The sequence below is a fragment of the Manacus candei genome, unplaced genomic scaffold, assembly GCF_025592945.1.
Source record: "Manacus candei isolate 608988 ecotype Guabito, Panama unplaced genomic scaffold, ASM2559294v1 h1tg000014l, whole genome shotgun sequence".
NCBI classification, from domain to species: Eukaryota; Metazoa; Chordata; class Aves; order Passeriformes; family Pipridae; genus Manacus; species Manacus candei.
This window is the reverse complement of record NW_026138062.1, coordinates 19655617-19678428: the sequence shown is the minus strand read 5'-3', so window position 1 is coordinate 19678428 and position 22812 is coordinate 19655617. Positions and strand designations below refer to the sequence as shown.

Here is a 22812-nt window from a genome sequence, read left to right as displayed (position 1 = left end):
CAGCAGATCAGATGTCCCCAATTCATAAAATTTTGCATTTAAATTAAATCAGTTCCTTTTGTTTGTGGTTTCTTATTAAAAAGAGAACATTGTAATTAGCAAGCCATCTCATCCTCATGTTAAAAGATGCAGAGGCTTCTTGGTTTTGGCAAAAGCATGAAACATGTGAGATAATAAAATATTTTCTGTTTAGACCTTTTGTCTCTTATTTATAGAACTGCAGCTAAACTGAACCTGAATCCACTGAAGTGTTGGATGGATGAGCAAAATTGCAGATATTTTAGGATCCTCTGCTGTTAAACAAAAAACGAAGAGCTACTGAAAGTCCCAAAGCAAACATAAATCATCACCATGGCCTCTTGTTGATGATATTCAGTATCTTAGCAACAGATGCATTGCTTGTATGTGTTGTGCCCTTGCACTTTAAAAGCTCAGGTGACTGGCACACTGTTTCTCTTTTTACTCATCTTCTGCCCATCCTGGGTAAAGATGGATGTTCCCTCCAGTCTTGCTACATGCAAAAGTGTAATGGGAACTTACCATATCAGATGAACTAATTTCCTCAGTTCAATACTTTACATTGACCTCAATTACTTTTAGATAGTATTACATTTTAATTTACTCGGTTTTCAACAGTTTAGATTAATCTTACATCCCAGACAATATTCAATAAAATTTGAAAAGTGGTATGGCTGAAAAACCATCTTTACACAGAACTTCTTATCTGTAGACAATGGGTATAATATTCACTTTCAGAAATTTTTTTTCCTGGAATATTTTTCCTGCAGATTTTAATTCTGATCAGTTTTCTATTGTAAGTGCTTCTTGAGTCTTTTCCCCAGTCATCTTCCACCCACTGTAATCATAAACATACAGAATCATAAAATGGTTTGGGATTGAAGGGACCTTTAAAGGTCATCTTGTTTCAACCCTCATGCCATGGGCAGGGGCAGGGACATGGACACCTTCCACTAGACCAGGTTGCTCAAAGCCCCACCCAACCTGGCCTGGAACGCTTCCAGGATTGGGCATCTACAGCTTCCCTGGGCAAACTGTGACAGTGTCTCATCACCCTCACAGTAAAGAACTTCTTCCTAATATCTAATCTAAACCTTCCATTTTTCAGTTTGAAGCCATTCCCCCTTGTAGTATCACTACATGCCCTTGTAAAAAGACCCTCTCCAGCTCTCTTGTAGCCCCTGGAAGGCTTCTGTAAGGTCTCCCCAGAGCCTTCTCTTCTCTAGGCTGAACAGCCCCAACTCTCTAAGCCTGTGTTCATAGGAGAGGTGCTCCAGCCCTCTGATCATCTTCGTGGCCTCCTCTGGACTCTATCGAACAACTACCTGTGAATGTTTCTTGTACTGTCAAGCTAGGTCTCTACATTGATTGGGATGTATTAGCTGAGATTTTAGTAAGCCAAGTTCCACATCGTTCTTTTCAAAAATCAGGTGCTTGACAGGTAGACATTCTATATCCCATTTGATTCAAATACCCTTCTGTGTTTACATATTTCTTATGTACATTTCTCTTGACCTTCTTTTACACTCAGCATCGTTTGAAGTTTCTGTTCCTGGATCACTTTTGTAGGCTATCATCAAAATTGTTAATCATCAAAATGGCAGAATAGTAAAACACCTCTAACTGTGTACTAGAACTGAGACTTCCTGTGACCATCTCCTCCTTGTTACTAGTTTAATGCTGGAGAACAGAAGTTATTTCTGTTAGTGCCTTTAACATCTTGCAACTACATCTGAAAAGAAGAGAGGCAAGAATCCCATTTCACAGGAGTTCAGTTGCATGAGCATTTTAAACCTGTGACTCATCTAGTTTGTTTTCACTAGATTTAAACTAAAACAAGGTCAAATAATAGTAAGTCCAGAATGAGAAATGAATATTTTGAAAGAGTTTGTAAGAGTTGTATATTGATTCAGCTGAACTGACCTACATTTTCTGAAGTTACAGTGTTGGGTCCTTAGAGTCCTAAATAAAAGATAATAAAAGAAAAAAAAAGAAAAATCTATGTAGACTAGTAGGTGTTAAATAAGCTTTGGGCTAGCAATTGGTAGGTAGGCTTTGCTTTGTGATGAATTGAATTAAGGTCACTGCAAGTCATCTTACTGAAACTGAATGACAGCCAAAGGCAGATGTTGAGTGGGGCCATGCCCGTTTTCTGTAGTGATGCTACAGCAAAGATCTTGAGTCAGATTGGTCAAGAAGAAAACACTCAGAAATTAATGTGGCTGTGAATTTGCCTTGAGTTCATTCCCATACATTCAAGTCCATCTGGGATGAATCATCTGGCTTTAACTGTAAACAAGCTGTGAATTTGTGTCATACGATTGGCTCCCCTGGAGTTTTGATGCTGGCAAAATAGTGAGTGGCTTGTTGAACCATCAAGAGTTCTCCTCCATGTGGGTGGCATATCTGTCATTGTGTATTGGCTTCTTTTGAGGAAAGATGGTTGGTTATAACTTGCACCTTCTAAGTAGCAGAAGACCTTAAACGTAGATGTATGGTAGGAAAATGCCTGTAACTGCTTGTTGCTATCGTGCTTTACTAAACAGAGAGGTGGATTTGCAGCTCAGCAGGAATAAGTGGCTGAGACACAGCTGTACCCAGTTATGAGTGTTTCTTGCCTGTCATTGTAAAGATTTTATTTACTATTCTATGACTTGACTTCTGATTCCTTAACCTTCGGTGTCTTATTAAGGTCAAATATGGCAACTTTAAAAAAAAAAGATCATGGCTTCTGCTTTGTGTAAATGTTCCATGGAACCAAAGCTTGTATTTCGGAGCTTTGGTGAATTGTATGAGTTAAATTGATCTTGTGCTGTAGGAATAAGTGTTGAAGTGTTTGGTCTTTCATGTATATTGTAAAACTTGTAATCATTTTCCATTATCAGATATCATAGTCAAATGTTTGAGGATGTTTTGTTTAACCATTTCTGATAATGTTTGGACAAATTAATGCTTTCCATATATTACCCATTTTTATTGAATAATGAAAATGGTTTCCTCTCTTTTCTAAAAGGCTTGTAGCAAAAAGAAAAAGGAAACATGGGGAGTGTGTATCTTTATTGTAGCAATTGATCTGGATGAAGTGACATTCACTTTCACTGAGCTTCTGAAAAGTATAAGCTTAAGGTAAGTGAATTTAAGTATGTAAATTTAGATTTCAAAATTAACTCATCAACATTTTTGTAAAGAAAATATTTTTAAAGCATTGTGAATCTTTGTGCATATCAGGCTAGTTGATTTTACAGTGAAGGTTATTTACAAGAATTCTGAATATTTTGGTAAACTGGAAGTCTTGCTATCATATTTTAGTTTGAGGGAGCAGTGATACTTGTTTGATTCAGCTGTGGTTAGCTTTGATTGTATGACTCATTGTATGACTAATTCTTGTTCTTGCTCAACCTAAGGTATTCAGCAGTTTTAATTGGTGTAAATTGCACTTAAGACATGTCCCTTTCTTCCCCTGTATCAAGATTTTCTATAAAACCTTTTTCCCAACATTAGGCTTAGGCTAAATCAAACAGCGGAAAAAAAGTTACTTTTCAGATGGTTTCCAAGCATGCTGCTCTTTTTAAAACATTTTAATGCCAGTCTAAGTTTTGTACACACCTTTTAAAGGGGAAGGTTACTGTTATATTTTATATTGACTAAGTTCATGAGTGAGAAACTAAAATTGTAGGACAATATCTGCTTTTAAAGTAAATTTAGGTGGTAACAGCAATAGGCATAACTTGTGTTAGATTCATCAGTCTTGTTAGCCCTGGGCTTTTTGTCAGCTATAGGGTCAACTGGCAGAGATTTCTACCAGTCATCTTATCCTTTAGAACCACACAGATATATTGAAAAGATTTTTTTATTCCATGGTAAAAGAGTTCTTAAATAAGCTTCTGTCTGGTTTTATATTGTTTCTTTAATCTGACAAAGATCAAAAAGTCTCTCAGAATACTATATTCTGATAAAGGATCAAAGTGTATTTGATACAGTTGAAATAGTTGAATATATTTGATAACTTCCTCCTCTTTGAGTTTTAGCAATCTGCTCATTTTGCTTATGAACATAGCAACAAAGTGCTCCCTTGATGGCCCATCATATTACATGGATGAGTAGGGAGAACTTTGGTCCCCTGTGTAATAGCATTTCCAAAGGGTGGGAATGTCCTTGCCCCAATACCTGTTGCAAGACTTGAAATTCCATATAATTCAATGCATTCATCTCAGTTTTCACTCCAAGATCTTTATTTAGAATGGATGGAATCAAGGTTCATGTTCTTGGAGTAGTAAGAGCATTTCTAAAGTAGAACAGAAGAGTTGAGATATGTTTGTTGGATACTTGTGGTTTTACTGGCGGAATAAGAAGAAAGATGTGTCTAGTTAGCAAATTCTGACTTCCAAAGATGGTATCTGTGCTAGCCAAGAAAATTTTCCTTCTATAGTGGTGCCCATACTGTGACATACTTCTGTTACCTGGTTGAACAGTATTCCTATATCTGGAAAATGTAAAGGTGGGGCTTGAAGTAAACAAGTAGTGTTTCCCAAGGCAAAGTTCTCTGTCACTGAGAATAAGAATAGTAGTAGTAGTAAAAGTATGCTGGAGTCTAGTGAAGTGAGGCAATGAGTTTTGGTGGGCTTATGTTTTTATTTTTTTTAAGAGCTATTTCAGGATACTCATTCTCAGAGTTGTGATAAGCTGTCATCTTTTTCCTTTTTTTCAGTGTATGCACGTTTTTTCAGTTTCTGAAAGAGGTGGATGTTAACATGGATACTGTAAGCACTAAAGTTGATAGCACTGTATCAAGACTGAAAAAGAAATATGATGTATTAGTTGCACTATACCACAAGTTTGAAAGGTAGAGTACATTTTTTCATTTTGAAATTATGATTTCTTTATGTCTGTCAACAATTAAGTATTTGAATTTTTCAAACTGTGTATTACAGGAGTCCACTTAAACTCTGTGTGCTAATATTTACAGAACAGTGAAATGGAACTGTTAACATGCATTGAATAAACACATCTTATGTTTTACTCCATAACTATTACAATGCTTTGTTAAACAATCCACTTGTTGCAGCACAAACAGTAGTAAGAGTAGCATGACAAGTGATTGCTACTCACTTTGAGTTTCTTACAGATGTATAAGAGGATTGGTTTACTACCTAATATTTTTTTTATTTGACATTTTTCCTCCAAAATCACAAAATATCCCTTAAATGACCCTTGAAAGGGGTAGTAGGTGACCCCTTGGTAGTTTATAGAATGAAGGCATAAATGTGATATAAGCTTTATTTGTCTTTTCAAAGTCCAACCAATCACACTTACTGTTATTCTGGGCAATATGTATATGGCAATACTTCTGTACAGTTTGTAGTTGCCTTAAAACTGTGAAATTCTGTGAAAGTTGTAAATAATTTGTTTTTATTAATTGTAAGTCTTTTCTGGGTTGTGTCATTGCAGATATACACAGGCATGTTCTGGTTTTTTGTCCCTCCTCTAACTTCACTTACTTTTTTGAACCTTATATTGCAATAACAATTTTTTCAAGCAGGATTTGTCTTAATTTTTGTTTTCCTAATTTGTTTTTGAATAAACCGAATTTATTTCTTGAAATCATGTGCCTAGAATAATTGGGAAGCAGCCTTATACCACAAGACTTGCAGTGACACTGCAGAAACACTAAAGATTTTTAAATGCCCTTTTATAGTGTTCTATGCAGCTGTAGCACACTTTGCTGTGTTGTATGAAACACTGAGTAACAATGTATGTACGGATCTTGTCTTTCTGGAAGAAAAGAACAGATTTTATTACAGCAAGGTAAAATTGTTCTGCTGCTTAAGCTTTGACCTAAGTATGCAAGCGACAACATAATTTCAGCTATGGCAGGCCTGTAGTTGATCTGTTGTTAATCTGTTCTCAGCCAGCATTTTTTTTTTTTAAGTTAGAATAATGTTTTGTGAACTGGTGTATTTTTTCACTACATTGAAGTCAAAGATACTGCAGAGTTCACTTTCAGAAAAGTGTTCAAAAACGTGAATTTATTTTTATTTTATAGGACTTGTGGCCTTATTTATCTGGAACAACCTAGCACTGAGTAAGTTTGATTTTCCTAAATTGTGTTTGTAAAGATATAAAACATGACAGCATTTTATCTTTTAACCCTTCAAGACTGACTTAAGTTGTAGTATGTCATGTGTTTAATTTAGCCTTAGTGGGGACTTCAAATTTTAATGAGATGAGGAGAGACTCCAAAATTATATAGCTATATATATATTATATATATCCTTCATGAAGGATTGCTATCCAATGGCATATGTCTTGACATGGTGGAAATAAACATTTGGAGAGTGAGCTTCCTAATCACAGCAAGAAATGAGTGTCCTAAAAGATGTCTTAGCAACTCCAAAATGAGCTTGAGTTCATGCTGTGACTGGAGAATAAGACATTAGTCAAAGACACAAGAGAAAACAGCTTGTAACAGTTAAGTGAATTGCCTATGTTTACTGTCTTCTCCAAGGATGATACTGATATTTCGTGATTCTTGAATGGCTCTACAGACTTAATTTTTTCAGATGTGTGGTCATAATTACATAGGGAACAGAATGAGATTTTTAGTAAACTTAACTATATGGGAAATGTTGCCTGTTGTCTTAAATAATTCCATAGACTGAAGCATGTTTTCAGAAATTATAGTTTAGTTTATTACAGAGCTGTCAATGCAAAGTATTTTTGTCTCTCTACAGGATATCTGCTGAACTCAGTTCTGTATTAGTCCTAAAAAATTACTGGATTACTTTTTTGCTGGCAAAAGGTGAGTTTCAATTGAAAGACAGTTATTTGGATGAATATTGTTGAAGTGAGTTTCTTTTACATGTCCAGTTTGAGACTAGCATCCTTATTACAAATATACATGATACAAGCTCAGAATGTTTTGATTGTCTGGCTTTTGTAAGCACTTTTTTTTAATGCAGTTTGGTTATTGTTGTCACTGGTATTATGTTCTGTATAGAAATATATGTATTTAAGATTTCTAAGATTTTTTGACTCTATTCTGAGGTGCTTTATAAACTACCAGTATTTTAATAATGGATGATTAACTGAAAAGACTGGCAGATTTTTTATATTTTATATATATAATTATATATTAAATAAATATAAATTATAATGATATATGTTTATAACATATATATTTATATGTAATATACATAAAAATAAATTTAATAATAAGATATCATAATAAGTCCCTGAAATCACATCCTTTGAATACTATGAGTCTTTCTTGAAAACGCATAAGTTAAAGTGGAGTGATAAAAAAATTGCAGTAGTCTGTGAAGTCCTGTCTTATTGTACTACTCCTGCAAAAGGGAATGACTCATATATCTTAATTGTTGCTTACTCAAGGTGTGTGTTCCCAGCAAAGTGTACACATCTCTGATATCAAAATCGGTCTTGGATCAGCTGAGTTTCATGGAGCTTTTTCACTGGAATTCTCCAAGCATTAGCATAAAGCAAAAAAGTTTCTCTAGCCTGCCTTTTCTTGAGAACAAAGAAAACTAAAATTTATCAGCATATAGTTGCAGGAGAGCCTGGGTGATGCTTGCTAGTTCTGATAGAAAATAAATACAAAAATTGGACATGTAAGTAGAGCACAAATAGGGATCTGTAGTTGTTTTGAGTCGTTATTGGCTTTCCAAATTTTTCGTGGCAATGCGTGCTCTCTTGGAGATCTTCTCTGGCATACGGAGTAACGCAGCTGGAATAATGCAGCTTTAAAAGTGCTCTTCATGCTAATGTTTGTGTGACTTAAGTAATTTCATATGTATTTGACAGGCTGAGCATACAGTGTCTTAGCATGTTCTGAATTTCTCTGCTGTATAGTAGCAGCTCCTGCTTTCTGAATATTTAGCAGCTTCCACAAAGCTTGCATAAGAGCACAAAAAAGAAAGGGAGGAGGAACTACACAGAAATAAGAGGTACATGTAAGTAAAATAGCCTACAGCATTACAACACTACAATAAAATGAAAAAGAAATCAGGAGGGAGTACTGAGGGCAGGAGTTTTGTGCACAATAAGTTTGTATATATGTACCTGTATATGTTGCTATCTCTAAAGCAACAAACCTCTCTAGAGCCATGACTTTTAAAATCAATAGCCTTTAAAGAACACTGGCATCCTATGTGATGCTTTATGAATTCTAATGGTAGTGTTTTATTATATGAACTTCAAAACCTTTGTTTTTCAGAATTACCTCTAAAATTAAGTCAAACATTTCACAAAGTTTTTCTTCACCCTTTTAAATATTTGCAGGTAAAGTGTTGCAAGTGGAGGATGACCTGGTGATTTCCTTCCAGTTGTTGCTGTGTGTCTTAGATTATTTTATCAAACTGTCACCACCTGCTATGCTCAAGGAACCATACAGTAAGGAGTTTAGTTTTTTGTGCACTAAAGTAGAAATTAAATTGATTAAAGTTCTATTAGTCATGCTAACATTGCTAATTAACATAATAAAACTTTTTAAGCTTATTAAAATGGATTTTTTATGCTTTAGTTCAATTTAGATGATAGCAAACTTGAATTCAATTATCTGAATGTGGCAGTGTACTTAATTTTTTTTTCCTGCCTTCCATTTACTGTGTTCTTTGCCCGTGCAAATTGTTTAGGGACTTGTTAAAACAGCACTTTTAATTTGGTAAAAGAATTCAGGTTCTGGGTAGATTATAACCGAGAACTATTATTTAGGTTTGTTTTGAGTTACAAAAGGAAATGATGATGCTATTACTCTCTTAGTTCATTGATGTATAACAGTATGAGGACAGCAGAAATGTACAAGATACTGGACTATACAGACATTTAAAACAAATATGTGGTGGATAGAAGCTCAAAACAGTAGAGGTAACATGTAGATAGGCTTGCTTTTATTACAACCCCTTTGTTATTAGCAAGTGTCACTATTTTGACTAAAAATATAATGGGTTTTCACTATAGAAATTATAAAAACTTCACCAGTAAGTTTTTGTACATTCAGTTTTTATACCTAAAACTTGAGAAACCTCACTAAAAAGGCAGAGAAAGTGAACATTTATGGCAACTTTCAAAAGTAGAATTATATTTCATTTAACTATTTTCTTCAACAAGCTAGGTAATCGATAATGAGTTAATCCTCCACTGAGTTGGGATGTGACCCTAGTATTTTTAGCCTAATTTCTTTGTTTCACAACTAAACATCCGCTTGGGTTATAATGTCATAGAATAGATGATATAGTCACTGCTATATTCTTTAAATTCCATGTTTTGGTGGGTATTTATCTGACCTAGTAATCATTTGTTGCAGATGAGAACAAATAACCTTGCTTTTATTGTAATGCCAGTGTAAAGGGTGGGAAAGAGCAGGCTTGGGACAAGCAAATCACTGCCCTCCTTCAGTACTGTTTTGAATTTAAATTTGTCCTTTCTAATAGGACAGACATGTGCTACTGCTTATTTCAGATATTATTAAGAGGAGATTTTTCAAAAAACACTGAATTGAAACTACCTGTTTTTGAGCTCTGTATTCACACTGATTTAGGAGCTCATTGTTAGAAACAGTTTGGTTCTGTGCATCATATCCTGAAAAAAAATACTGCCACTTGAGACTAAATTTCAGATATGAGTATCCCTGTCTTAAGTAAGTAGCATTAGATTTCTGATGTGAAGCTGTGTATGATATTGTAACTATCAAAGAGCTCTTCATTCTTTTACCAAATAACACAATGTATTGTTCAAATCGTCGTGACCAAGAAGCTTCCTGTGCTGAATGATGTCAAGCTTTATGATCTGACTGAGGCTGAGGGGATTAAGATGCAACCACCCCAGCAGTGTAGTTTGTCAGAGTTTCTGAGAAAAGTTGTCAAATATAAATGAAGTTACAGATGAGAACAGCATGCTGATTAGTGTGCCAGGTTTAAACCAGCAATATTTAATTATAGTAATGTACATTATTAATATAATTCACGTATTTCAAGGTGACAGTATTGAAGCCATCCACTTGGAGCTTAATAAAATGAAGTATTTTTAACTCAAGGTATTATGTTTTTTTGATATCTTCTTCAAGAAGAACTTGTTTGTTTGGGGGTATTTGGGGAAAGGAGAAATTTCCTGCAGGGCCATATTCCAGGTTCCCACCGGCACTTAAGTCCTGCATTGATTTATTAACCTTCAGACATGTAAAGTGAAGTTCATCTTTCAGCTTCCTGCTTTACACTTCTGTAAAAATAGAAAAAACAGTTACTCATCTGTGAAAAAATAAGGCTTTCCCAGTTTTGCAAAACAAGTGCTCATTCAAAGCTACTTACAAAAAGTGCTGTTACATTCTGTGTAGAATAGCTGTTTAAAAACCAAATGTCAAATACAGATACAGGAATTTAAAAATTAACTTTATTTTTGTATAGGTTTTCTGTAATGAAGGTTTCTTACACAGCTGAACAGATAAAAAGGAAGACATTTTTAAGAGGAAACCCTGAAAATGTGATTTTTGGTTTAATAATTTAAATATCTTTTTTCTTAAGATGACTCTAACCTTGTGATGGTTCTGAATATCTTTCCAGAGTCTGCTATGACTGCAGTGACTGTTAATGGTTCAGCTCGAACTCCAAGAAGAGGTCAGAACAGGAGTACACGTACAGCAAAGCAACTTGATACCGATACAAAGATTATTGAAATCCTTTGTAAAGAGCATGATTGTAATTTAGATGAGGTAATGCCTGCATTTTAATGTCTCATAGGTCTTGCTGCTAAACCCCACCTGAAATATGTATTTATTTAAATAGTCTTGTTTTAAATGTCAATACTCATGCCAGCTTAACTATTCTCTCTAGTTCAATATTGAAAGTATTCTACCATTCAATACTTTCTCTAGTAAGTAGCTTAAAAAACAAGCAAACAAAAAAACCCCAAAACAAGCTCTTTGGTATGGATGATAACTTTGCCAGGGAAACTGTGAAGAATGCAATATGTAGTTACAGGCTCATCATGGCATGTAACATGTAAATGAGGACTGCTCTGATGGGGTTTCAGAACTGCATCCCATGAGGAGAAAATGTATGCAACAAGCACATTGCTTCTGTGGGGGATCTTAAAAAGACCCATTCCCTTTTTCCTTGGCTGATAAATCTGTTCCTGTCAAAGGACTGATTTTTGAATACCCAGATGGATGATGGAAGTAGAAATATGAGAGGGCTAGGAAGAGTGCAGTTCTTTCCCAGTTTAGTCACTGAAAGCTCAAGCAGTGGAGTATTTGCTACATGCTTACATATCACTGTGTTTTGGATATATAAGGAGTTTCATTCTTGCTTTATTGAAAAAGAAACACAGTGCATTACAGAAATGTCTCAGTTTCTTGATTTCAAGGTGTGAAAGCAGTGTGTGCATGGCTGACTCTGTACATTGCTAATATTACATTTTTTCTTTTTATTAGGTCAAAAATGTGTATCTCACAAGCTTTGTTCCTTTCTTGAATTCTGCTGGTATTGTAGCTTCAAATGGACTACCAGAGGTAAGTGGAGGAATTTAAGACAGTGTGGTGGTTTGACCCTGGCTGGATGCTGGATGTCCACCGAAGCTCCTCTGTCATTCCCCTCCTCAACTGGACAGAGGAGAGAAAGTATAACAAAAGGTTGATGAGTTTAGAAAAGGATGAGGGAGAGATCACTCATTGAATACTATCACAAGCAAAACAGACTGAACTTGGGGATATTCATTGAATTTATTACCAACAAAATTCCTACCAGGAAACCTGCTCCAGTGTAGGCTCCTCTCTCCATGGATCTGCAGGTCTCTGCCTGCTCTAGCATGGACTGCCCATGGTTTCATAGCCCTCTTTCAGGTGTCTACCTGCTCCGGTGTGGGTCTCCACCACAGGCTGCAGGGGCACAGCTGCTTCACCATGGTGTGTACCACAGGCTGCAGGGGAAACTCTGCTCCGGTGTCTGGAGCACCTCCTGCCCCTCCTTCTCCACTGACCTTGGTGTCTACAAAATTGTTCCTCTCACACATTATCACTCTTCTCTTCTCTGGCTGCAATTACATCTGCCCAATAACTTTTTTTCCTTCTTAAATATGATATCAGAGAGATGTTCTCTCCATTCCTAATTGGCTCGGTGGTGGATTCGTCCTGGAGCTGTCTGGCGTTGGCTCTGCTGGACATGGGGGAAACTTCTGACAGCTTCTCACAGAAGCCATCCCTGTAGCGCCCCTGCTACCAGAACCTGGCCACACAAACCCAATACCAACAACAGTTCTTTACTTATGCCAGATTGCTTAAGATTCCCTTTACACGTTGATGAAGTTCTAATAGGTTATTCTAAAATCATCTAGCAAAATGCGTTGTTTTTTAGGAATGTGGCTTAGCAGGGATTCCAGTATTCATGAAGTATGTTTAGCTGTTATATTTGAATTTAATAAATGAATCTCCTGAGGCTAAACCAGTGCTTTTGCTCAAAGCAAAACATGACATAAGCATTGTATATCCATGATCTTGGTAAGGCCGTTCATCTAAAACACAACTATTACAATATTAGGTTTCTGAAGTCACTCTGTAAATGCAAACAGTCTTAAATTATATACCTAAATTTAAATATAAATGAGACATGTTATTGTAGTGATGTTGGAAAGATATCTAAAAGGTTAGGCTCAGTGTCACAACTTGGCAGAGTTTGGCCTGCTGTGTCCATGCAGAATTATTTTCATCTTGCCGAGCTGTAACCTGGATGCAGAAGATTACCTCTATACAATTGCATCCAAGAGTGCACCTTAGTAGGTAACTTCTTGCAATGTGTTTTCCTTTCATTGTTCTTGAAAGAGTAGGTCTAGCTGTGTGTCACCAATGGATGTGGTAACCTGAAAACAAGCAGCTCTGAAGCTTATCAGACTGATAAGTCTGCAGGGTTCAACTAGGTGTATCTTCTGTTCAGTTTCATAGTGTGTTTGGTGGCAACGAAGTACAAGACCCACTGAAGATCTTAATCTCTTCCTAAATTAATTTCAGGGTATCAGTAACCTGTTTAGACTTTTTAATTTAAGTGTGTATATATAGTTGGGAAACCCTGTATGAACTTCCAGGCAAAGGTCATTAAACAGCTTGTTCTCAAATCAGAGGATTTTCATCCAAGGGTACTCAACTTAAGCATAGTGTCAAAAGTACTAAGACTCTGCTGGTGAAAATTTTATAAAACAATGCATTTGGAGGAAAATCCAGTCACATTATCCTTGCTCCTGAAACTTGAGCACCTTGAGTGGCAAAGCAGAAGGTTGCAGCTATATTTCAGAGATATTTGGTTCATAGGTGTTATCTAATTAACCATCAGCCATAGTTTACATCATCAGTACAATAGCTAGTAATGTGGCACATTTAAATTCACTTGCATTTTCGTAACAAAAACACTGAACTTTTGATAAATTTTAATATTACTTCCAAAACAAGAAAAGCCTTTGAGGCTTAATGTTGGTATTTCATTTGTCTTTAGTATGTGTTTATTGGTTGGGCTTTATGCACTGTTGAATAGATTCATGCAGAACTCTTATTTTTGACTGAAGGTTTCTTCCCAGTTATCCCAGTACAGCCATTTTGTCTAAGAGCTGCTGTTTTTTCTAGAAGTTTATGAAATACTGAAATATTTTAGATAAAAAGAATGCATAAGCCATTAGGAGAATAATAAAAATAAAGTTAACTTTTTAAATACAAAAGTTAGTGATAATGAAAATTGAAATATAATCTTTTTTACTGGTCCTCATCTCAAAGTTTTAACTGTGATATCAGTTTGGAGCAAACCCAGTTGGTGAAGGTAAAAGGAGAGGGTGAGGAGCAAAGCTATGTAGGAGATACTTGCAGCTTTCTCTCTCTTGGGGCTGAGAGGGGACTAATTTGGTTCATATACACTGTTGCCTGTTTTTCTAACAGGAATTTGCCAGAGCTCAGCATCATTTAATATGTTTAAGGGCTCAGGGAACAGATAATTGAGGTGACTGCCTACTTCCACAGGAGCACAGCAGCAGATTTGAAGTGGAGGCCTAGATTAAAAAAAAATGCAGACTTCAAGTTAATACTAATCAATTAAAAAATAAAAATAATTAAAAACAAACAAACAAAACCACAAAAAAACCCCCAAAAAATCACACCATCCAAAAAATCCAACAAACTTTTCCATGCAATATGAAGTCATATCACTCTGGGATCTAATCAGCTAAGGAACTTTTAACAGTTATTTAAAGAACAAAAAAGTGGATTTGAAATGTCTGTATTTTTGCAGAAATAGGCACATCTCTTAAGAACTACACCAGTACAAATATATTAGTATGAAATGGGGAATATCTTAGAACAAGAATGTTTGAGTTTGAGCATTGACCTCCATCTCCAAACCATCAGAGATGGACCAAACTGATTGTCCGACAGCTGTTCTAAGAACAAACGTTTTATATTTCCTGCTCCTGGAGACACCCCTCTTTTCTGGAAGGAAAGGTTTGCAGATCTGTTTCCCATTATAGCTATTTTTAGGTCTTCTACCCTGTTAAGACCTACGTTTCTTCGAAAAGATCTTGGATTGTTTTCTCTTATAAACAATCATTTTCCTCTGGGTGTGTTTCAATTGTTATATAAGAACTAACTTTGTGAGCTACAAGGGCATTCTCTTAGCATTTCAGTGTTGTATTTACGAGGTAGGACTAACATATTTTTCAATAAATTGTCAAACTTGTTCCTATAAAATAAATTTGGGTTTTTTCCAATTTTTTTTGAGGTTGAAGTTATCTTGAAACAGTATGACGAGCTCTATCTCAAAAACAAAGATATAGATGCAAGATTATTTCTGAATCACGATGAAACTCTACAACCTGATGTCGTAGCATGGTAATATTTCCTTTTACTGCTTTCACTTTATAATAGAAAATTTGAACTTGTGTTGCTTTCTGCCCCCTTGTGTTATAAACGGAGATCTCTGTATCCTGTTGACCTTCTACATTTGTCATTCAGCTAAGGTATTAATGGCATAACCAGCCTTGCTTTACATTATCACTTAAATAATTAAAAAACATCTGCCTGTGACTCTACCGTAAAATGATTTGGAAGCTCTGGTCTAACTCTTACTGTATGCAAGGCCCTGTCATCCAGGGAAAGCTGAGGAATTGTAAGGAGGAGGCAGAAGCCATGTCGTGCTAGTTGATTAGATGTGCCGGAGGCAATGTTATGGCTCTGGAGCCAGCTGGCATGAAATGGCCTGGGACCTCACTGTCCACATTCTCCTTCCTGAAAATGGATGGTGGCATTTGGAAGCTACCTGCTGGGAGTGGCCTTGAGCCCTTTCTGACTTCTGACCTGTACCCACAAATTGGGAAATGGTAATTTGCATAGGACAGATGATTTAGCAGAATAAAGAGTGTGCGCCCAGGCGCGCTCCCTGGAGCTGTTGGGGTGAGCTCAGAGGAGGGCCATGAAAATGATCAGAGGGCTGGAGCAGCTCTCCTTATGGAGGATGGCTGAGAGAGTTGGGGTTTTGCAGCCTAGGGAAAAGGAGGCTCCAGGGAGACCTTAGAGCAGAATTCCAGTACCCGAAGGGGACTTACAATAAAGGTGGGGACAGACTTCTTTTAGCAGAGCCTAATAGTTGTAATAGGATAAGAGGTGATAGTTTTAAACTGAAAGAAGGTAGGTTTAGATTAGATAGAAGGGAAAAGTGTTTTATTATGAGGGTAGTGAAACACTGGCACAGGTTGCATAGAGAGGTAGTGGATGCCCAACCCTGGAAACATTCAAGGTGAGGTTAAGTAACCTGATTTAGTTGAAGATGTCCCTGCTCATTGCAGGAGGTTGAACTAGATGACCCTTCCAACCAGAAGTATTCTATGATTCTGTTTGATTTCTTTTTTAGTTATACACCTAAATTCCAGTGATTCCTAACAATTCAACATTTCCATAATTCAATGTGAGCTCACTGTGTGAGCCTGAATATATACTAGGAAAATACACTAATTTAAAATTGAATTAAAAAGGAAGTAATATCATCTCTATGTATAAATTAAGCTGTTTGTAAATAGAATTCTAGAAAAGGAAAAAGAGGAAAACTTTGGAGGTCATCTAGGCTAACATCCTGCTTAAAGCATATATACAGATATACTTGGGAATTTAAATTACATTGTTTAAGCAACTGGAGTGGTTGGACATCTAGATCTTCTAAAAATATGTTCCACAGTTGCCTCTTTGGATCAATAACTTGTTATAGAAAACATTGTTTTTTTGGATTACATTAGTTCTGCATAAGTTTGTTTTCCATTTCTGTAGCTCACAGTTGGAGAGGACACCACTGAAAAACAGTCCAGAGGAGGAAATTAGTCTTATACTTCCACAGACTCCTGTTCGGTATGAGTTTTTCTTTTAAGGTGTTTTACCCTAGCTCTCTATTTTCTGGCTTCCTTTTGTGATACCAAACTGTTTATGCACACACATTTCTTCTGTAATCTTTGGCTTTTCAGTATTATTTTTTCTATATGGAAAGATTTAGCATTTCAGAGTACTTACTTTTGATATTTTTCCTGTATTGGGAAGATGAACATTTCAGAGTGCCAGCATACTTTGTTCAATTGGGGAAATGGACAGATGTGTTAGAAATGTAGTATTAATTGGAGATTGTTTGATCTGTAATCAAATGCAGAAAAACTGCAAACTTGAATTCAGTTAACCAAAGGAAAGGAGATTTGCATGTACAATTTTTCCCTCGTGCCACATAATTTTTTGACAAAATCAGTGTGTTTTTGCCTGATTGTGCTTAGAAATTCCCGAACACTCAAGAACCAATCAGATGTGTGGTGGCAATGCCATGTGCTATGTAGGCAGAGAAGTGTCCTCACAGGTAGTCATTCTTAAGGTGTCAGGTTTAAGGAAATCAAACAGTGAATTTTTGTTCTGTGCTTGATGTATAAATTCCTTTCATTTTAACATGCTATAGAGAAGTTAAAATACTGTACCCTTTATTATTATTTCAGTATTTTCAAATGAGTAAAATAATTTTTGTTTTTATTAATAATACTCCTGCAGTGGAAATTGCTTGGAAAAGAATAAATTAGGCTCAGGGCTTGTGCATCCACTATAAATCTGCTTGATGCCATTTGCAGAAACTGTTTTCTAGCCAAAAGAGCAGCAAAGTTCTGAAAAGCTCCTTCATAAAAATAATAAAAGGAGACATGAGCTGAGATAACTGTTTATCAGTATATAGAAGAACTTCTAATTGCCTCAAACTGCGAAAGGCTTTATTTGATTGCCTTGTGGTCCCTTTTAGTTTTATGCTTCAAATCTTTGACTGCCAGTGATGGTTTTTAGCCACAAAGGAATCAGTTTGCCTTTTGGTTCCCAGACCGAATGTGTGATGTCAGGAACTAGACCACCTATGACTAATAAGATGGTCATTGACAACAACAAATCCCATTTTTGACAATTATAGATAGACATTGACACTTTTCAATTACAGTAGAATTAAAGCCCTCTGATACTGTGAAAGATGCATCATTAAAGTTCTTGACATGAAAGGAAGTTCTTGACATGAAGAAAGTCCAGAGTATGAAGTTTCTGCATTGTTAAGAATTTGAAATATGCTAAACTGACTTTGATCTGAGAGAAGGACTAGTGAGATATTTAGATTCTCCCCATCCACACTTGGGCTTTGCTCCGAGTTTTCCAAAACTGTTGCCATTTAAGGCAATTCAGATGAAGGCCTATTCACCAGCTCTGATTTTGGGCTGTAGTAACTGTTTTTCATAAAGCCACAGAAGTGTCAGTAGATGGCAGCAAATATTTGATCACCAGCATAAAGTGGAAGGTGTATCATTAACTCTCCCTGAATTAAACAGAACCCCCACAGGATATCCTGAAAGCACCATACTTACTAATTTGACTCTTCTTATAGCGTCATATTTCTGAACTTAGACACTTAAGATCTGCTTTAAAGCCCCCTAAAACTGGAGAGAATCTAATAGTTTTTATCAGTGGATTTGTATCAGGTCATTTATATAGAAAGTAACATAAAAAAATCAGTGTAAGTACTAGTTCAAAGCATAATGAGAATCAGTTGTGTGTTTTTATTTTATTTTTTTCCACTGTCCTTATGTTTTTCCTTACCATTAGTAGATTTCTGACAGAAGTAATTTTACCAAAACCTTCTGAAAATAGATTAAGGAAAATTACATCTTTACACTGCTACAATAATAATGATTGAACACATTTTTCTTCCTTTTACATTTATTTGTCTGGTGATGTGAGCCAAATTGAGGTTAAATGACACAGAAATTTAAAACAGGCAAACACACAACTCCACCAAAAACCAGAATGAAAAGTTCAGAAAGTAACAATACCATAGAAGAATCAAACTGTTTCTTAGGTGTTAAGAGAGAAATGCATACACTAATTCTTTTGGTTATTAAAATTATTGCAATCCATAAGTAAACAATTAGATTATTGGATTAAAAACATTATTAGAATTCACAATAGTTAACACAGTGTAACAGTTTTCCCTAGCAGGTTGTTTGATAACTGGAGTGAGAACTAAAATCATTTTTTTTTTTTTGGTAGAATTGCTGTTCAGTTTCTGCAAACCGTCATGCCAACCCTAATGTTTAGTTTGCATTTTATTGTGTTTTTCCAGAGCGGCAATGAATAACATTCAGCAACTGATTATGATTTTAAACTCAGCACCTGATAAACCATCAGATACTCTCATCACATATTTTAATGTAAGTTACTACAAGGAAGCTTTGTGAAAGATTCTTGGAATTACCACTCAACTAAAATATACACCTGTAGATCTTATGCACGTATTTTGGAAGTTCCTTTAATAACAACCAGTTTTTGAAGAAGTACACTTTAATGATTTGGAATGATTTACATGTAGTTACTTGTTTTAGAAAGCACTTTTAACTGACGTTAGAAGTGGAACCTTATGAGTGCTTTTTTATTTTTGTTACTGCACTAAATATTAAAATTAATTTATGTCCATACTGCATGGAAGAAGTGGGTTTAAAAAGGAGAGAAGATGATGTACTCTTTTCTTTTAAATACTCCACTTTTATTTATGCTGGCAAGCTGATTGAGAGGTATTACAAAGTAAAGCAGGATTAAATAATTAAAATTACTTTGAAGTAAAATGTCTTTCCTTTACCTTTCCTTCCCTACTTTGCTGCATGTGCTTTATTAGAATTGCACAGTGAACCCTCACGATGGTATCCTGAAAAGAGTAGAAAGTCTTGACCACATCTTCAAAAAGAAATTTGCTGAAGCAGTTGGACAGGGATGGGCTGAAATTGGCTCACAGGTAAGTAGCATTTGCATTGAGAGTTACTCATTTGAACACTGTTAGTACTAGCTAATGTGAGACCTGAATTACTGGCTGTCCTCATTCAAAGCAGATCACTAATGATAAAAAGTAACAGTATTCTTTTCAAATTGATGACTATTTTTTTCTGAAGCACTGTAAAGATATTTAAATTCCTCTAAATATATAAGGAGCAATATGAACCAGGTGGAAATATGTTGGAAATCCTTTACTGAAGAATGGGAAAATTGCTGGGCAAAATACATTTAGTGAAACATCTGTTGGCATTCGTTAAGGTAACTTGGCCTAAAACAGCAAAAGGTGACTCACTTCCTTATAAAATCAGTAGGGCAGCTGTGCTTTCAACAAGGATTTTGGAAAATAAATCCAACCAAGTTTGTATTTGACAGTCTCCTTCCTGTCTGTCAACCCTGCTTTTTATCCTGTTAGCAGTGAATCAACATGGACACAGTTTATGTTATTACACTTGGTTAAGTTTTCACATGGTTGGGGTAATCACACGCCTTAGTGCTTTGAGGCATCTCCAGTCTCGTTGGCAAATGGAACTGGGGCATCACTTCTTTATAGTGGCTCTGTCAAAAACTGGACATGTTCTGCACTGTTAAAACCCAAGAATCTGCCTGTTGTAGTCCGTTAAAACTTCTTGTAATACTCTTGAATTTCTTCTTCTAACAGAGATACAAACTTGGAGTACGTCTCTATTACAGAGTAATGGAGTCTATGCTGAAGTCGGTAAGTTTAACGCTGGTATCTTAGTACTCAGTGCATTTAGAAATACTAAGAATATTCACCAGTTTGGTCTGGTTTATATATTTCAGGAGGAAGAGCGCCTCTCAGTGCAGAATTTCAGGTACTTGCCCCTAACTTGTTATTGAAGTGTGCTATTTTAGCCTTAGGACAAGTACTAATAACTTCCTTTCTCTTTAGCACACTTCTGAATGATAACATCTTCCACACATCTCTGCTGGCGTGTGCTGTTGAGGTTGTCATGGCTACATATGGCAGTAAGTTAAATCTAAGGTCCTAAATAGCATTGTTATTTATTGATAATTATTACCATCTGTTCTAATATATAGAGTAAATAGCAAAAAGAAACAAAAAACCAACTCACAGAAATGTCTGAACTAGCAATGATTCAATAAACACAAAAAGGAAAAAACATTAAAAGTGAAAGAATTTAATACTTGTGATAATTTTAGTCCATTTTCCCTTCAGGAAATGCTTCACAAAGTGATGGTACCAGTGCTGAAACAGACTTGTCTTTCCCATGGATTCTTAATGTATTTGATTTAAAAGCTTTTGACTTCTACAAGGTGATCGAAAGCTTTATTAGAGCAGAGCCAAGCCTAACACGGGAAATGATAAAGCATCTAGAACGCTGTGAACATCGAATTATGGAGTCTCTTGCTTGGCAATCTGTAAGTAATACTTTAAAGTAGTATTTGCCCTTGTATAATATGCATACCTTGAAAAAAGAAATCACACTCAACTCTATAAAATTAAGGTTGTGGTCTTGTTGAGATTTATTTCTAGAAAAATAAATTACAAGAGGAAAACAGGATCAGTTTTGCCATGTCTTCAGGTTTTGGGAAAAAAGGAGTATATCAGAGGAAGGAGTCAACATAACTCTGCTGATTTATGTGATTGTAAGCCAATATCATCTTACTAGTCTGACGTGAATTATAAGGCCAAATAACCTTAAACAATGTTTTTGTACCAAAGTCAAGGCAATAAATTCTATGCTTTTATTTGAAAGTTAATTTTTACCCAGTTGCTATTCCTACTTGGCAAAAGGGCCTTAGTTCTGGGCATCTGATATGTTTGTTAATAGTACTTAAAATATTGTTTTGCATTGTCCTTTGTGCTTCAGTCACTTTGGTATTTTTGGATACCGTTACAATAAAGTACTGGAAGGTTGGGTTTTTTTGGCTGGATTTCAATAAATCAAATATTGTTCTTTTTATTATTTGTTACTTATAAACCAGAAATATGCTATTTATGCCACAAAACATGAGACTACAGAGACTGGTAATTTTGATCAGAGAGACATAATGCAACCATTTAAGAGCCCATCTCATATCTTTTAGTTCTGGAAAGTTTAAAAATATGGTATGCCATAGCTAATGGAATAGTTTAATCATGAAGTGAGTTTTCAGGGTAATCTGTGTTTGGTTTGTGTATGGCTTGAGAGTGTAAAGTTAACAGTTTTCTAGTATGGGTGATACTTTACCAGGCAGTGGGGTTATACTCCCGGATTCAAGGAGTGTTGTTGGCCTGAGCAGTGAGAGCCCCATCTAGCCCAGGAGAAGCATGCTGACCTCAGGGTAGTATGGAACTAATTGACTTGATTCAGAGTGAATCTAGTGGACCACCTTTTGCCTACCAGCCCTTGCTACTCGATTTTCCTTGCTGACAAAGTCAGTGGCCACATGTGGTTCTTTGAATATGCCCTGTTGTAAAAGTGACCTTTTCACTGGGGGAGCCAAGACTTGTGTATCCAGCTCCATGCTCATCACCACAACACTGTGTGCACCCCAGGATTTCTGGTGCAGTGCTACAGCTGCTGTACCAGAGTGTAAATTTTTCCCTTTTAACATTTTTGTATGTTTGATGTCTTGGGAAATGCACATTGCCTCTGCATTGCTGTGGAAATTTCTTAGTGGTTTCGCTCTTTTTTGAATAAGATGGCCTGAAAGCCCTTGAATTCTTTTCATCAGAGCCTACAGAAATGGAGAAGGAGGCAGTATTTCAAGAGGCAAACAGTATTTTAAGAAACTTGCAGTGCTTTGCTTTAATGTATTGGATCTCTCTTCCTGAGCTTCTAGAGGCATATGTTTGATACTGTTTTGGGGTGGGGGTGGCTTATAGAGCTGATTTGAGTGTTAGTAGCATGGAATAGTTCAGTTGGAAAGGACCTATAATGATCACCTGGTGCCAGCAAAATATGTGGAGTGAAGCCTAGTGGAGGGAATAAAAAGGAATGTGCAAGACATGCATCCAAGGGCCCTGCTGCTTCACTGACCTACATGTCATGTCTCACCTGGGTCTCCCCAAGCTCAGGAAAATGTGTGCTATTGTTGGAGGCTTGGCACTAGAGGGCACAGTATGTTTTCCTCAAAAGCTGGAGCCAGCTGTGGCAGCCAGGACAGGCACCCCAAGGTTCAGTGCTGTCCTCCACTGCCTCCTTTGGCTACCTGTGAGGGAAGGGCTGTGAATTGTGAACAGCAGAGTGTTTAGTGGTGGCTCAGGAGAGGAGTAGTAGTGAAACGTTATCTGTACTAAAATGTCTTACTGAGTCTCTGGGTCCCTGCAGCAAAGGTGCTGAGGCCCCACATAGAAACGGAGAGCCATGAGTCCTCTAGGGCAGAAAATCCACCCCTTCCTCTCATCTAAATATTGGCTGGTTTTGTCTGGAAACACTTAACCTATTAGAAACAGGAGAAAATGCTGCTGCGGTTGA

At 36.3% G+C, this 22812-nt stretch overlaps 1 protein-coding gene across 1 annotated transcript in view; it reads left to right on the top strand.

Moving 5' to 3' along the window:
• The window catches only part of RB1 (RB transcriptional corepressor 1), a 71458-nt gene that overhangs the window by 5067 nt on the left and 43579 nt on the right, over positions 1-22812 (top strand). Inside the window, exons 3-17 of the mRNA XM_051779310.1 lie at positions 3032-3144; positions 4727-4861; positions 6062-6100; positions 6750-6817; positions 8314-8424; positions 10590-10738; positions 11459-11536; positions 14775-14884; positions 16313-16390; positions 18666-18753; positions 19215-19331; positions 20028-20084; positions 20171-20202; positions 20280-20356; positions 20568-20770. Coding sequence (XP_051635270.1) covers positions 3032-3144; positions 4727-4861; positions 6062-6100; positions 6750-6817; positions 8314-8424; positions 10590-10738; positions 11459-11536; positions 14775-14884; positions 16313-16390; positions 18666-18753; positions 19215-19331; positions 20028-20084; positions 20171-20202; positions 20280-20356; positions 20568-20770 — 1455 coding nt within the window. The remainder of the gene's footprint in view (positions 1-3031; positions 3145-4726; positions 4862-6061; positions 6101-6749; positions 6818-8313; positions 8425-10589; positions 10739-11458; positions 11537-14774; positions 14885-16312; positions 16391-18665; positions 18754-19214; positions 19332-20027; positions 20085-20170; positions 20203-20279; positions 20357-20567; positions 20771-22812) is intronic.